Genomic DNA, 12,811 nt, shown 5'->3' with positions numbered 1-12,811 from the left:
CCCCAAAGTGTCCTGTGTTCACTAAACTCAAGGCGTGCTTAGGGCAGTAACCCCTAGCAACTGAACGTTACTGTGTTCACTCCAGCCAAAGAACACTTTAGATTGGTTATTTAGAAGTTACGTTTCCATATTTCATTGCCTCATTAAAGCAGAGCTCCACCCAAAATGGGATGTTCTGCTTTAGGCACCTCCACCCTCCTCCTGTGCCACACTGGGCATGTCAGACTTGGCATGTCAGGGTTTTTTTATTTTTTTTGGGGGGGAGGGGGGGGGGGGATTTTGACAGTTTTCCACTCGGCCCGCCTAGGTGATCCTAGCAGAGGTTCTCCTATCTTCTGGGACATGTCACAGGTCCCTGAAGATTGCCTGACCATTCGGGAGCACAGTGTGACACAAGCTGTCACAGCCAGGTGCCCACAAGTGTAATTCCGGGGGAAGGAGAGAATCAATTGTTCAGGCGGCCACATCGCTGGATCCTCGGGCAGGTGAGTGAGTGTTTATTAAAAGTCAGCAGTTACACTTTTTGTAGCTGCTGACTTTTAATAAACACAAAAATGACTGGAACTCCGCTTTAAAGTTTATCAAAAGCAATTGGCTTGGCTGGAATCTGCCATACATGTAATTTTTCAGTGCAGTCTGTGTAATCATTTGCAGACTGCCTTTATAGTTAGTAGTTACACACCAATTGAAAGCTGAAATCAAAGTTGCATTTTAATCGAATTCTACCAATGTCACAAAAGCCAAGACAATAAGTTTGAATGGACATCTTCTTTATTACAGTCACTACAGAGCCGAGGGCCAAACTTTGGAGTACAAGCCTGTGGCTGTTGCCCTGCAGGTTGTTAGTTGACAGCATCTAGTAAAATATAGGAATAAAAAAATCATCCACACACTTTCAAGAGATCATGTCCCTAGATCAGTGATGGTGAACCTTGGCACCCCAGATGTTTTGGAACTACTTTTCCCATGATGCTCAACTACACTGCAGAGTGCATGAGCATCATGGGAAATGTAGTTCCAAAACATCTGGGGTGCCAAGGTTGGCCATCACTGCCCTAGATGATTTCAACAATGAGCGTCTCCTAAGATTACATGTGAATTTAAAGAGAAACTCCACTTTTGTTGAGGAAAAAATAAAATAAAAAATCCCCTCTGGGTGATCTATGTACATTACAAGGATTTTAACAAACTGTTGCAGATTCCTACCTTTTTAATATTCTGAAGAAATCCCTGTATGTTTGTCTGTCCATGTGTGACAGTGGATCTAATGGGAGTGGCTACATAATTATCAATCATCTGCTAATGAGGAAAATTGCAGGGTCTGTATCCCTTTAGTCATGATTTCCTATTGGTAGTATCTCACCAAAAATGTAATTTTTGTTGCAGGGGATGCCTAAAATCTGATTTATATCTTAGTACAGACTTCTGGAAAAACGGTAACCCAATCACACAAGCAGGAAATGTTTCTGGGGCAGGCTGTACACATTTTGTGACTCCAAGTTGCCATATTACATTGCATGTTACAGTAAATTGCAGTGCTATAGATGGGAAAGGTAATTTTTAATAACATTCATTTACAATATGACTTGAGTCGCATTTATCTACACTATTTTTTTTTTGCCCCCCCTACAAAAGTGGAGTTACCCTTTTAACGTTTTTATGCATTTTTATTTTCTTTAAAAGCCTCCCAGTAGACACTGCCCCCCCCACCACCCCACCAGACTGCTGCTAGATGTGATGTAAGCAGCCAGAGTTGTTGCTAAAGTGACACTCTACAGCAGGGCTGTCCAAACTTTGTTCAAAGAGGGCCAGATTTGATGAAGTGAACATGCGTGAGGGCCAACCATTTTGCCTGACATTCATTCAACCCTTAATTTGGTCTAAGGGTGTTCGTTCGAGCACTAATACACTGCCCAGTGAGAGTTTTCTTGCCTTTGTGGCTGTGTGTGAGTAAAGAGATGAGCATGGGCGTGTTATGTGGATATACCGTATTTATTGGTGTATAACATGCACCTTCACTTTAAAGAGGGAAGTTTCAGGGAAAAAAACTTACATTTTAACTAAAGAACTGTGAACCAAAGTAAGGGTCAGTGCCCATCTGTAGCCCAACCATTACCAGGAATGCAGCACCCACCATTACCATCAGTGCAGCCTGATTGCTGCCCATCCACCTGCAGCCTTGGAGAGGGTGGGATGAGCGCCAAACGATTGCATACAGTAAAGACTCCTGTTTTATCGGTGGCCTCTTTAATAAAAAGGCCCTGCCTCCTTCGATGGACAGAACAGTCGTCCAATGGCAGCATAGGAGACGGGACTTCCTATTTCAGAGGCTGCCCTGTAAACAGGAAATACTCTTGTGTGTATGGTACTCGTCCTGCCTCCTCCAAGGCAGCCAGCATATATATCTTTTGTGGCTCCGGCGCTGGGAGATCATTGGGGGCAGGCCACAAAAGATATATGTCCAAATAACCAGGTGGGCCATTCAAAACCGCAACGCGGGCCGTGATTGGCCTACAGGCCAGACTTTGGACATGCCTGCTCTATAGTATTCCCTTTTGTTCCACCCCTGCCTGCTTACATAAAGTATTATATAGGAGGGGGGTAAAGGAGCTGGAGCAGCACAGAAAATAATTAGACACTCCTGCCGAAGGGAAGAGGGATATGACATGCAAAGGCTGTGCTAGCACATTGGCTCTTCTGCTTTAGGGAAAGGCAAAAGACTGCTAAATAAGAACTTTAAAATTTTCCTTTTTAATTGCACTTTTTTAAGCTGGTGACAGGGTGTCTTTTAGGTCACTTGTATATAGAAATTTTGGAAAGGCGTTTCAATTCAGCCAATGTAATTATTGAAGCTGGCCTAAGCTCATTCTGCCCCATCGGTTTTTTTTTTTGCCATCTTTGTTCCATTGTATCATTCCTTTTACAAAGAGAACACCCCCTCCAACACTTATCACCACACCAGATGCCCCTATTGGAAGATTTCTCTTCATCTATATTTCTGGCGATGTAAAATTTTGGCTTTCTATGCCTGTGACAATGGTCAACACCATGAATTTGAACCTTGTAATTCATACAGGACACTACCTGAGTATTCAGACACTGGCTTATAGGCTCTTACCCTCAGGTGTTTGGACACTAGCAAATAATTTGAGGACCTGCCAGTCTGGGCACCTTCTCTATAACCCTACCCCACTCTTGAGTCTTCAGCTTTTTTGCTAGTGTCCCAAGATGCTAGACTCCCTTATGGCTTAAATAATTACTATCTTCTCCTACCACAATCCAGAAAATCATTGCAAAGTATTCGCTAATAAGTCTGTTTTAGTAGTTGATCCTGCCATCTCAGTCTTAAACATCTCTGCTATAACAACTGATGATGTTCCTTCATTCAAAGATTCTGCAGATAAGACATTTGCTACACTCTTAAATGATCTCTTTATGTTTCTAGGCACGGTTCTGCAACCAGCTCTTGCTGCAATTTTTGTCTGTCAAACTGCTGATAAGAGGACTAATGCAAATAAAAACCAACTTGATCCTGTATACATGAGGACCATGCCTTAACTGAGCAAATTATTCCCGTTCTGTTCTTTTATGTGGATGCCCTTGAACACGCAATTCAATTTCTCTTCTCTTCATTCGCATGCACAGAATCTTGTGGCTTAAATAGCCAAAGTTGCCCTTTAGAAGACACCCCTTTGAAGGAGACCATCTTTTTGCTGAGGCACTTGATAAATTCATTAAATATGTCACAGGCGGGAAGGTTCTACTTTCACAGCAGAGGATTCAAAAAACCCCCTTCCCCAGGAGCCTCTATCTCTTCAAAATGCTGAGCACCCAATTGCTCTACCCAGGCTTCAACTTCAAAACCTAAGGTGAACCCTTCCTTGTGGCGTAAGACTCAGCCCGCCAGGTATTTCCCCAAGCCCTTCCAATGAAGGGGTGCCTATACACCTACGAGTGGGGGGAGGGGGGAATATCCATTAATTTGCCTGTCTCTGAGTCACAAACATCTCAGCCTTGTGGGTTCAATGGGGTAAAAACCAGTTAAGAGCTCCACCCCTTATCCTTTTTCTTCTATCAAAATCAACCAAAATCTGGGCAGTTAAATTTGCAGAATACCCTGCACTGTTTCTTGTCTCAGGGAGTCATTATACCAATATCCCCACAAGACAAGTTTTACGGATTTTATTCAAAACTGTTCACAGTACCTAAGCCCAGTGAGGGTATTTTTCCTGCCCTGTGCCTAAAACCTCTAAACAAATACCTTCAAATTCCAAAATTTCACATGGAATTTGCAAGGTCCGTTATTGCCTCTTAGACAAGGGGAAGACCTGGCATCCATAGACATACAAGATGCCTGTCTGCATATTTCCATTTTATCAACGCCATCAGCAATATCTGCACTTTGCAGTGAAAAAATCATTTCCAGTTTGTCGCAGGCCTTTTTGGCCTATCCTTTGCTCCTGCAGTATTCACAAGGTCCTAATACCTTGTAAGAATTCAGGGCATCCAGGTCAGATGTTATCTGAATGACCTTCTTCTCAAGTACTCCTCTACCTTCCAAATGTCCTTAGGACAATGCAGAAGTTTCAGGTTGAGTGATCAATTTAAAAAAAAAAAAAAAAAAACTGTTCTCCAGCCTCCTCTTTGCCTGAAGTATCTGGTTCTGGACATATCCCAAGCAAAGGTTTTGCTTCAAGAAAAGAAAATACTCTCTCCAGCACGCCTGCTCAAGGTCATCGAGACATCCGCCAACAAGATTCTTATTGAAAATCCTAGGCCACATGGTAGCCTCCTTCAAGGCTGTCCTATTCACCCAATTTCATTTGAAATATCTCCAACACAAATTCTTGTTGACCTGAAACAAGCATGCTCCTTCCTTGACCTACTAGCGTGCCCCTGTCCAGCCAAGCAAGGACCTCCCTCGCTTGGTGGATCTCTTTCCTAAAACAAACAGGTCTATACTTACCTGCTCTGTGCAATAGAATTGTACAGAGCAGCCCCAATGCTTCTCTTCTCAGGTGCCCCAATAGGAAACCAATTCTCTTAGGGTCACTTGTGCAGGCTCGCTCCTGAGCCCCGCTGCTGCATCTATTGACAGACAGTGGGACTTGGCCCTGCCCCCTCCATCACTGGAGTTGATTGAGGGAGGAGGGACAAAGCCAGGAGAGCCACAACTCTCCTGCACAGAGATAGATCGTGCTGGGGAACAGGCAAGTTTAAGTGGGGGTGAGTCAGTAACACAGAAGGTTTTTTTTTTTTTTATTACCTTAATGTATACAATTTGGAACTGTCCCTGTTGAGAGAACACACAGTGATTAGCGCTAGCAGCTATAGCATGAAAAATCCGACATGCTGTAATCAGCCTGCCATTACATGGTTTAAATCCCTACTGGACCGGCCAAGATTTGAACTGTCCATGACTGGCTTTAACAAAAGGGATGCGATTTCTCCCTCATCACTAGAAAGTGTAACAAAACAGATGCCAGTTTTTCTGGCTGGGGAGTAGTGTTCCAGTCTCTCGCAGTCAAGGGAACATGGTCAATGGTGGAAGCCAAACTCCCCAAAAACATCCTGGAGTTCAGAGCAATAAGACAGTCTGACATTCCTACCTTGATAAAAGCAAGAAAAGCTACTTCCAGAGAGATCTACTACTTTTTCTAGAGATTCTTCTTTACCTGGTTTGAACACAGGCACTTCAATCCCAGTAATCACACTGTGCCATTCTGGCCTTCCTACAATCAGGACCTTAAAGTGTCTGTTAACCTTAACCACTTCAATACAGGGCACTTTCACCTCCTTCCTGAACTAGCCAATTTTCAGCTTTCAGTGCTGTAACATTTTGAATGACAATTGCACAGTCATGCAACAAATTAAATTTTGATAATTTTTTCCCACAAATAGAGATTTCTTTTGATCACCTCCTGCGGTTTATATTTTTTGCGCTATAAACAAAAAAAAAAGAGCGACAGTTTTGAAAAACAAACAATTTTTTACTTTTTGCTATAATAAATATCCCAAATTAATTTTCCTCAGTTTAGGCTGATATGTAGTATTCTACATATTTTTGGCCCCTTGTAGGACTTGAAATATCTGACTGATCCTGCCTGGCTATGCCCTGCCCCCTGTAAACTGACCACGGTATATCATGGCTGCTGAGCCCTGACACCATGGTCAGTTTACCAGCCTCAGTCACCCGCAGCTCTACTGTCCTCCTCTCCCTCCCTGTAGCAGTGTCAGTTGTTTTCTTCTGTGCTCTGCAGCCTGTCAGCTATGTGGGGGATGCGATCTACCGTTCACCTGCTTGTGATGAATGGTAGATTGTGGCAGAACCCCCAGGTGAGAAACACTGCCTTAGATCTCTTCTGCAAAGTGGCATTTTTTGGTTGCTATCAACTCTAACTTTCTAAGTTGACAGCTCTCTTTCGTAAAGAGCCGTTCCTCATTGACAATGCAGTTGTACGCCCTAGACCAGTGTTTCTCAACTCCAGTTCTCAAGGCGCACCAACAGGTCATGTTTTCAGGATTTCCCTCAGATGAAACGGCTGTGGTAATTACTAACGCAGTGAAACTGATCAAATCACCTTTGCAAAATAATGGAAATCCTGAAAACATGACCTGTTGGGGCGCCTTGAGGCCTGGAGTTGAGAAACACTGCCCTAGACCAGCCTTTATTTCTAAAGCTTGCCATAGAAGGATCGAAATTCAGCAGGAACCGTCTGAATTCCCATCAGTGTGGGGCCATCCCTGTTCAACCAAAGTCAATAATTCCTTTATCCATGTTTGTGTGGATGGAGGAATTTGTTAATTTTTTTTTTTTTTTTTTTTTTAATTCAGCCCACTGGTTGAGCAAGAAAAAAAAAAAAAAAAGAAACGACATCTATGGCCAGCTTAAGGTGGTATCACTCTTCTACCTCAATGAAGACCTTTTCCTTTCAACCGTTTGCTCTGCTCCAAAGCACCTATAGGAAGCTGCTCTTCATTGCCTGGACATAGAGTAGATACAACCACCATAGTCTACCTCACAGCAACAGCTTCTATTCCCTTTTTGCCCTATCTGCAAGACCTTGGAAGGCACATCCTGCTTCCAATTCAACTGATCGCTAGAGCTTATACTTTCAGGGACAAATCTTGCTCCCGCACATTAGTGTGCCCACTCCATCAGGTCAGTGGAAGTTTTCTGGACATTGTGGCACCAGGAATCTGTAGCCCGGCTTTGTAAGGCCTCCACACCCGGTCCTCGTATCATACCTTTTCAAAGTTCTACTAGCTGGACGTTCGATCTTCTGCAGACGCTGCTTTCATCCACAAGGTGCTTGCAGTGGCACTCTGAAGTTGGGTCTGTTGAGGCTGGAGTACAGCTTTAATTTTCTACCTTCTATAAACGGAAGAAACATGGACTCTACACATCGGAGATTGAGCTCAAAATGGGTACTGCTAGTCTAAAGATGATCATAAATATGCTAAAGATTAGACGGAATGCCACAGTAATGTAAGTGGGGGAGGCATAAAAGTGCAATCAATGTACAATACCGTTACAAATCTTCTGACAGACAAACATTTCCTATAGATTGTCTAGAAGACTGTCACCAAAAGTCAGTCATGGATTTGAAGATAAAAGGTATAATAAATATTTTAATAGCTGTGCTTGGACAAAGGGCACAAGATAGTTTGCATGGATGGAGATGAATGTCACAGATCATTTTCTTAAAACAAAAATCACAGAAATCTGGCTAGATATTTACACACACAAATTGTCTCTCCCACTCATTTGTACAAAAGTTGCCACGTCATTGATAATGTGGTGCCCAGTTCTTCAGGATGAAGAAAGATTTCAGGAACTGGATGGTGTCTAGGGTCTACGATGACAGAGGGGCACTCAGAAATGTGGCTGTGCAAAGGAACAATCTTTCTCCTCTCCTCAAGGAAAATTGAAGATTCAAACAAAAGAGAGGTAGAAAGTCACAAAAATTGTAACTACATTCTAAAATGCAAATGATCTCTAATCAAAAATGCAAACTGTATCCCTTGAAAATTATTTGTCCCTCTGATCTCGTGATGCAGCAGATTTCACAATACTTTTGCCACCTACATATATACAACCAGTCAAACCATACTTTTTTCCCCACCTAGGCAATGGGGGGGGGGGGGGGGGTGAAGCCTTTTTTCATGTCCAATCTCCTAGGATACATGTCACACACTCTAGAAGGCCACAGGGCCATAGATGACATAGGTATGTAAGAGCTCCTGAGTATATGGCAACATGTAATGTGTAAGACATGACCCCAGAAAAGGACTATGCAGGATTCACTGGGCTTGTAAGTACCTTGGATAACAAGCATAAAGTGAAATCATTTTCACAGACATGGGGAAAGGTCTACCTTAATCAAGGGGCAAAGAATAAAATTTTTCCCAAAACAAAACCACCCAGATGCCAGGAAGTAATGACACTTGGCTTGTGAGGGTGCCATCATTCAGCTGTTTGTATTAACTAGAACAAGCATGCAGCCAATGATGTCTGGACTCCTGTTCTGCATACTTGTTCCAGATTAGTGACCCACTAAATAATGAGGTCAGGTTTAGAATGGCAGCTTCAATACTTCTATACTCCCAGGATCTGAATGATAGCCCCTGGGGATGGGCAGCTGTAATATTTACTCAAACGGTCCCTTTCTTAAAAGGCAGCCCACTTAGGTCTTGCATCAGTCTATTTTGATGGAAGCAATGTCTCCTGGATGCAATGAAATTTCTAACAGTTTCAGGAATTATATAAAACCGTTTAGTTCAACTGCCTGGGACATGTGCAACACTTTTAAAGCCTTGCAGTTCATATAGCTCAAGAGTGGAGCAGGCTTGGGATTCTGAATCATCCCAGCTAGCCTTGTGTCTTCCAACTTGGGGCCCTTAGGAGGCGCATGAAATTCTGTCTGTTGCCCAATAACGATCTAACTTGCTTTTCTCTGGCGCAATATGTGATAAACAGATACGGCCTTTAAGGTTTATGCTCCCTGTCTGGACTCATGCAGAAGGGCTCCAACCTCTCGCCCTCAGGCAGCATAGCGTTCAGCTTCTCCATTAGTGGCACCGTCTGATCAATCCCCATTTGAATCCGTCTCAAAATGGCCGACATTTCATTCACCTTTTGGATCTGCTCGGCATATTTGGCAAAACGTTTCTGGCGTTCCTGCATGTAGCTGTACAGGGTGTCCACAGAAGAGTCCATCTGTCACATGAGCAAGAAAAGAAAATACTTACAATTTGCCCAAAAAAACTGACCCAAAAAATGTTGTTCAATTTAAGGGGACCGATCTGTATAGAAACATGGGAGCTGCCATTACGGGCATGCTTTTAAAAATATAAATGTCTACAAGCTGTCATCCTTATACCGTCATCCTGTGTTTCTGTGCAGTTAATCTTTATACAGGGCCTCCCCTTTGACTGCCTGTGTAAATCAATTGGCTGTGAATATTTGGCTGCCATTTCTGATCATCTTTAGTCTGGCAGTGCCTGTCTATCTCCCTTTTGTAGAGTCTAAAGTTTCTAACCTTATAAAATGTGGAAGCTTAAAGCTGAACTTCAGCCTCAAAAGAGGGTTGTGCTGCATTTCATACGCAACATGTTCAGTTTCCACCCAGTGCACATCAATGCAGCTCATTTGTGTTAACTGGGTCTACTGGAAACAATAGAAGTAAATTTATCATTACACTGAGCCTGTGTTGAGCAACACAGCCCAACACTGAATGTAAGTGTGAACGAGCCTGGAACTCAACAGATGCCTAATGTCAAAGTTCTAGTGGCGAGGACATCAGAGCACAAGGACTTGTTCCATCCACCTATAGCTGCCAAATATTCATGGCCAATTTGAATTGCTTTACACATGCAGTCACAGGGAGGCCCTGTATAAAGATTAACTGCAGAGAAAGAGACAAGATAATAGTATAAGGGTAACAGCTTGTAGGTATTTCCTTTTAAATGCAAGCCAGTAATAGCAGCTTCCATGTAGATAGCTCCCCTTTAAACTGAACAACATTGAATTTGGGGGTTGACATTGTCTGTTGGGCTGCGTTGCTCAACGCAGGCTCAGTGTAATGACAAACTGACTTCTTTTGTTTCCTGTAGACCCAATTCACACAAACGGGCTGCACTGATGTGTACGGGGGGGGGGGGGGGGGGGGACTGAATATGAAAAGCAGCATAACCCTCTGCAATGCTATACAACCCACCATAGTGTGCTGCAGCGCTTGTTAATAAAAAAACAAGTATTTTGGCTTCTGCTGTGGAAGAAAACCGCTTTAAATGCATATGAACACGCTTCAACTCCACATGTCAAGTGCATATGGAACCCTTCATTCCTTTGTGATTAAACACACACACGAACACGTCAACATCTGCACAAAGCTTTACCATTGTTTATGATGTTAGTTCACATCTGTGCTCTGCACTAAGAAAACATGTTCAAGCCCATTTTTTAGCCCATCAGCAAGAGTTAGATGCCCTATGGATGGCAATGGCAGCACATGTACATGCATGTCACTTGCTCTTTATCATGTTTCCAGCACATGGCAAGTAGCCACTTCCAAGGTAACCTCAAATTTACTTAGCATTACTTTGGCTAACAGAACCTAGCAAAGTATCACAAGACACGCATAAACGGGTATTAATACACTTCTTAAAGTATGCATAAAAACATTGAAAAAAAAAAAAAAAGTGTAAACCCTGACGTAAAGCGCGCTGAACGCAATGCACATTGTGTGAATCCAGCCTACATGCTTTTTGGGCATCTAACAAATTGTGGGCTTATTTCAGTGCCCAGGAGATACAGATGGTGCATACAGCTGCCCATAATAATAGCTATATATAAGTTTACATATTTTTTGCATAAACTCATGCATGAATATGGGTATACAACCCTGAAAGCAGAAAGTCTGTGTCCAGGGGCATATGGCTTTATGTTTGTGGGAGTTTAGGCAAGTAGCAGTGCAAACCTACATACAGCCGTTCAATACTATGGGCAGCTGTACACAGCAGCTAAGTGTTCCAGGCATGGAAAAACAGTCATAATTAACATTTGGGTGCATGAAAGTACCTATTTTCATGAGGCCCATTACTGTATTTTTAAATTTATTTTTTTTAATTAGGGATAGTCATTCTTGCATATTTGTCTATTTTTGCCATTTAGCTTCTTGAATTAGTGCACGGTTTCACATATTATAACATATTACTGCAATTTTAGCTTTTTCTAAAGTAGGAACAGTCATTTATGCATATTTGTCTAAATTTTGCTGCATAGCTTCTTGAATTAGCGCACTTCAATCACCGTGTCACATATCACATATTATTGCATTTTATTGTTTTTTTTCTTAAATTGGGTATAGGCAAATATGCATGAATGACTATTTTGGCTGCATAGCTTCTTGAATTAGCGCACCATTTTTTATTATTATTAACTGGGTCACTACTGTTATTCATGGTCCTGCTTAAATTCAACTCATAAGAAAACATCCATGAGTGCCCATACGATCAGTTAGATGAAAACACCGTTGTCACAGGAAACTAGAGTGTCATCATGAGTACGATCACATGTAATAATGTCAGCTGTATACACACCCTACCACGCTCCTCTCCGGTGTTGTGCTTACCTCTTTTATACGTTTCACCAGTGCGTTCTGGTCGAAGGCCACTGCCTCTGCGCACTGGTGTAGATGGTCTTGGTAGCGCACACAGAGCTGCAGCACCTGCGGGGAGTCGAGACGCTCCAGGCGTACGTTGGGTGGGGAGGTCTGACCGCTCAGAAGACCTGTAAGAAAGATAGAGGAGAGGTAAGCAAGACTTGATTAAGACCAAGATGCATTAAGACTGTAAAGTCGGTTCTTTACCATTTGGTTTTCATTAAAACTGGCAGTGCCATAATTGAAGCTTTGGATACTCGCTCTTGCACAAGTTTAAGCTGAAGTATAATCCTCTTATATTTTGCCTTCTCTGGTTCTCCCTTCTACTTTTATCATCAACATGCTAATGAAATGTCATTACTTACCTTATTTTAGACATTTGACATCACTACACCCCTGTGCTTCTCTATGCAGTTTAGACACATTATAGCAGGTAAGAGCCTGCAGGGTTCTGTTTATAGCTACTGAAAATATCATGGCACTCAGTACTCCAGTGGGCTGCCTCTTAGAGGGAGTTATGTAAATATACTAATACCTTTATGAGCCGTTATCTATGTAACACTCACATGTGATGCATCCATAACTGAAAGAAATGAAATCCAATGAATTAAAGGGGCAGGTCTGCAACAGGCAGGCTGTAGAGGAAAGAGCTAAATTATGCTGAACATCATTCAGCCAGGAAATTAAATTAAATGGGCTTTGCCTGACTTGCTGCAGTTTCTAATGCACATTTTTTTGTTTATACTACACAGCGATCACTATATAATATAGCTGGTTAGTGCCGGTTCACACAGGGGCAATCTGACTTACAGTGCGACTTTTCAAGGCAATTTGGAGACGACTTCAGTGCAAATTTGCGCAACTTAAAGTTGCCTCCAGGACAGGTGACTTTGGCTGTGGCCAATCACAGCATAATCAGCTCAGTGGGAGGGAGGACGACACCTGGGTAAACGTGGGAAGTACCTGGGTAAATTATTTTCTTTTTCCTGTAAAGTCGCTTCAGTATAGACGGAGATCCGACTTGGAGGCGACTTCCATTGAAATCTATGGGTACAAGCCTTGAAGTAGTACAGGAACATTTTCTGAAGTCGGAGCAACTTCAGTAGTGCACATTAAGACAGCTCTCATTTACTTCTATGGCATTT

The 12,811-nt window shown here is 42.5% G+C and overlaps 1 protein-coding gene across 5 annotated transcripts in view; it reads right to left on the bottom strand.

Moving 5' to 3' along the window:
• Nucleotides 1–7,614: 7,614 nt before the first annotated feature.
• The window catches only part of BORCS5 (BLOC-1 related complex subunit 5), a 28,073-nt gene continuing 22,876 nt past the window's right edge, over nt 7,615–12,811 (bottom strand). For all 5 annotated transcript variants that reach the window (XM_077468813.1, XM_077468809.1, XM_077468812.1 and 2 more), the window contains 2 exons: nt 11,637–11,794; nt 7,615–9,220 (listed from right to left, as the gene is read on the bottom strand). In XM_077468813.1, coding sequence (XP_077324939.1) covers nt 8,990–9,220; nt 11,637–11,794 — 389 coding nt within the window. In that variant the 3' untranslated portion in view covers nt 7,615–8,989. The remainder of the gene's footprint in view (nt 9,221–11,636; nt 11,795–12,811) is intronic.

The sequence above is a fragment of the Lithobates pipiens genome, unplaced genomic scaffold (assembly GCF_037356315.1).
Source record: "Lithobates pipiens isolate NorthernLeopardFrog02 unplaced genomic scaffold, aLitPip1_a1.2 Scaffold_8, whole genome shotgun sequence".
Lineage (NCBI taxonomy): Eukaryota > Metazoa > Chordata > Amphibia > Anura > Ranidae > Lithobates > Lithobates pipiens.
The sequence above is the reverse complement of the archived record's forward strand: the minus strand, read 5'-3'. Positions and strand labels throughout refer to the sequence as shown.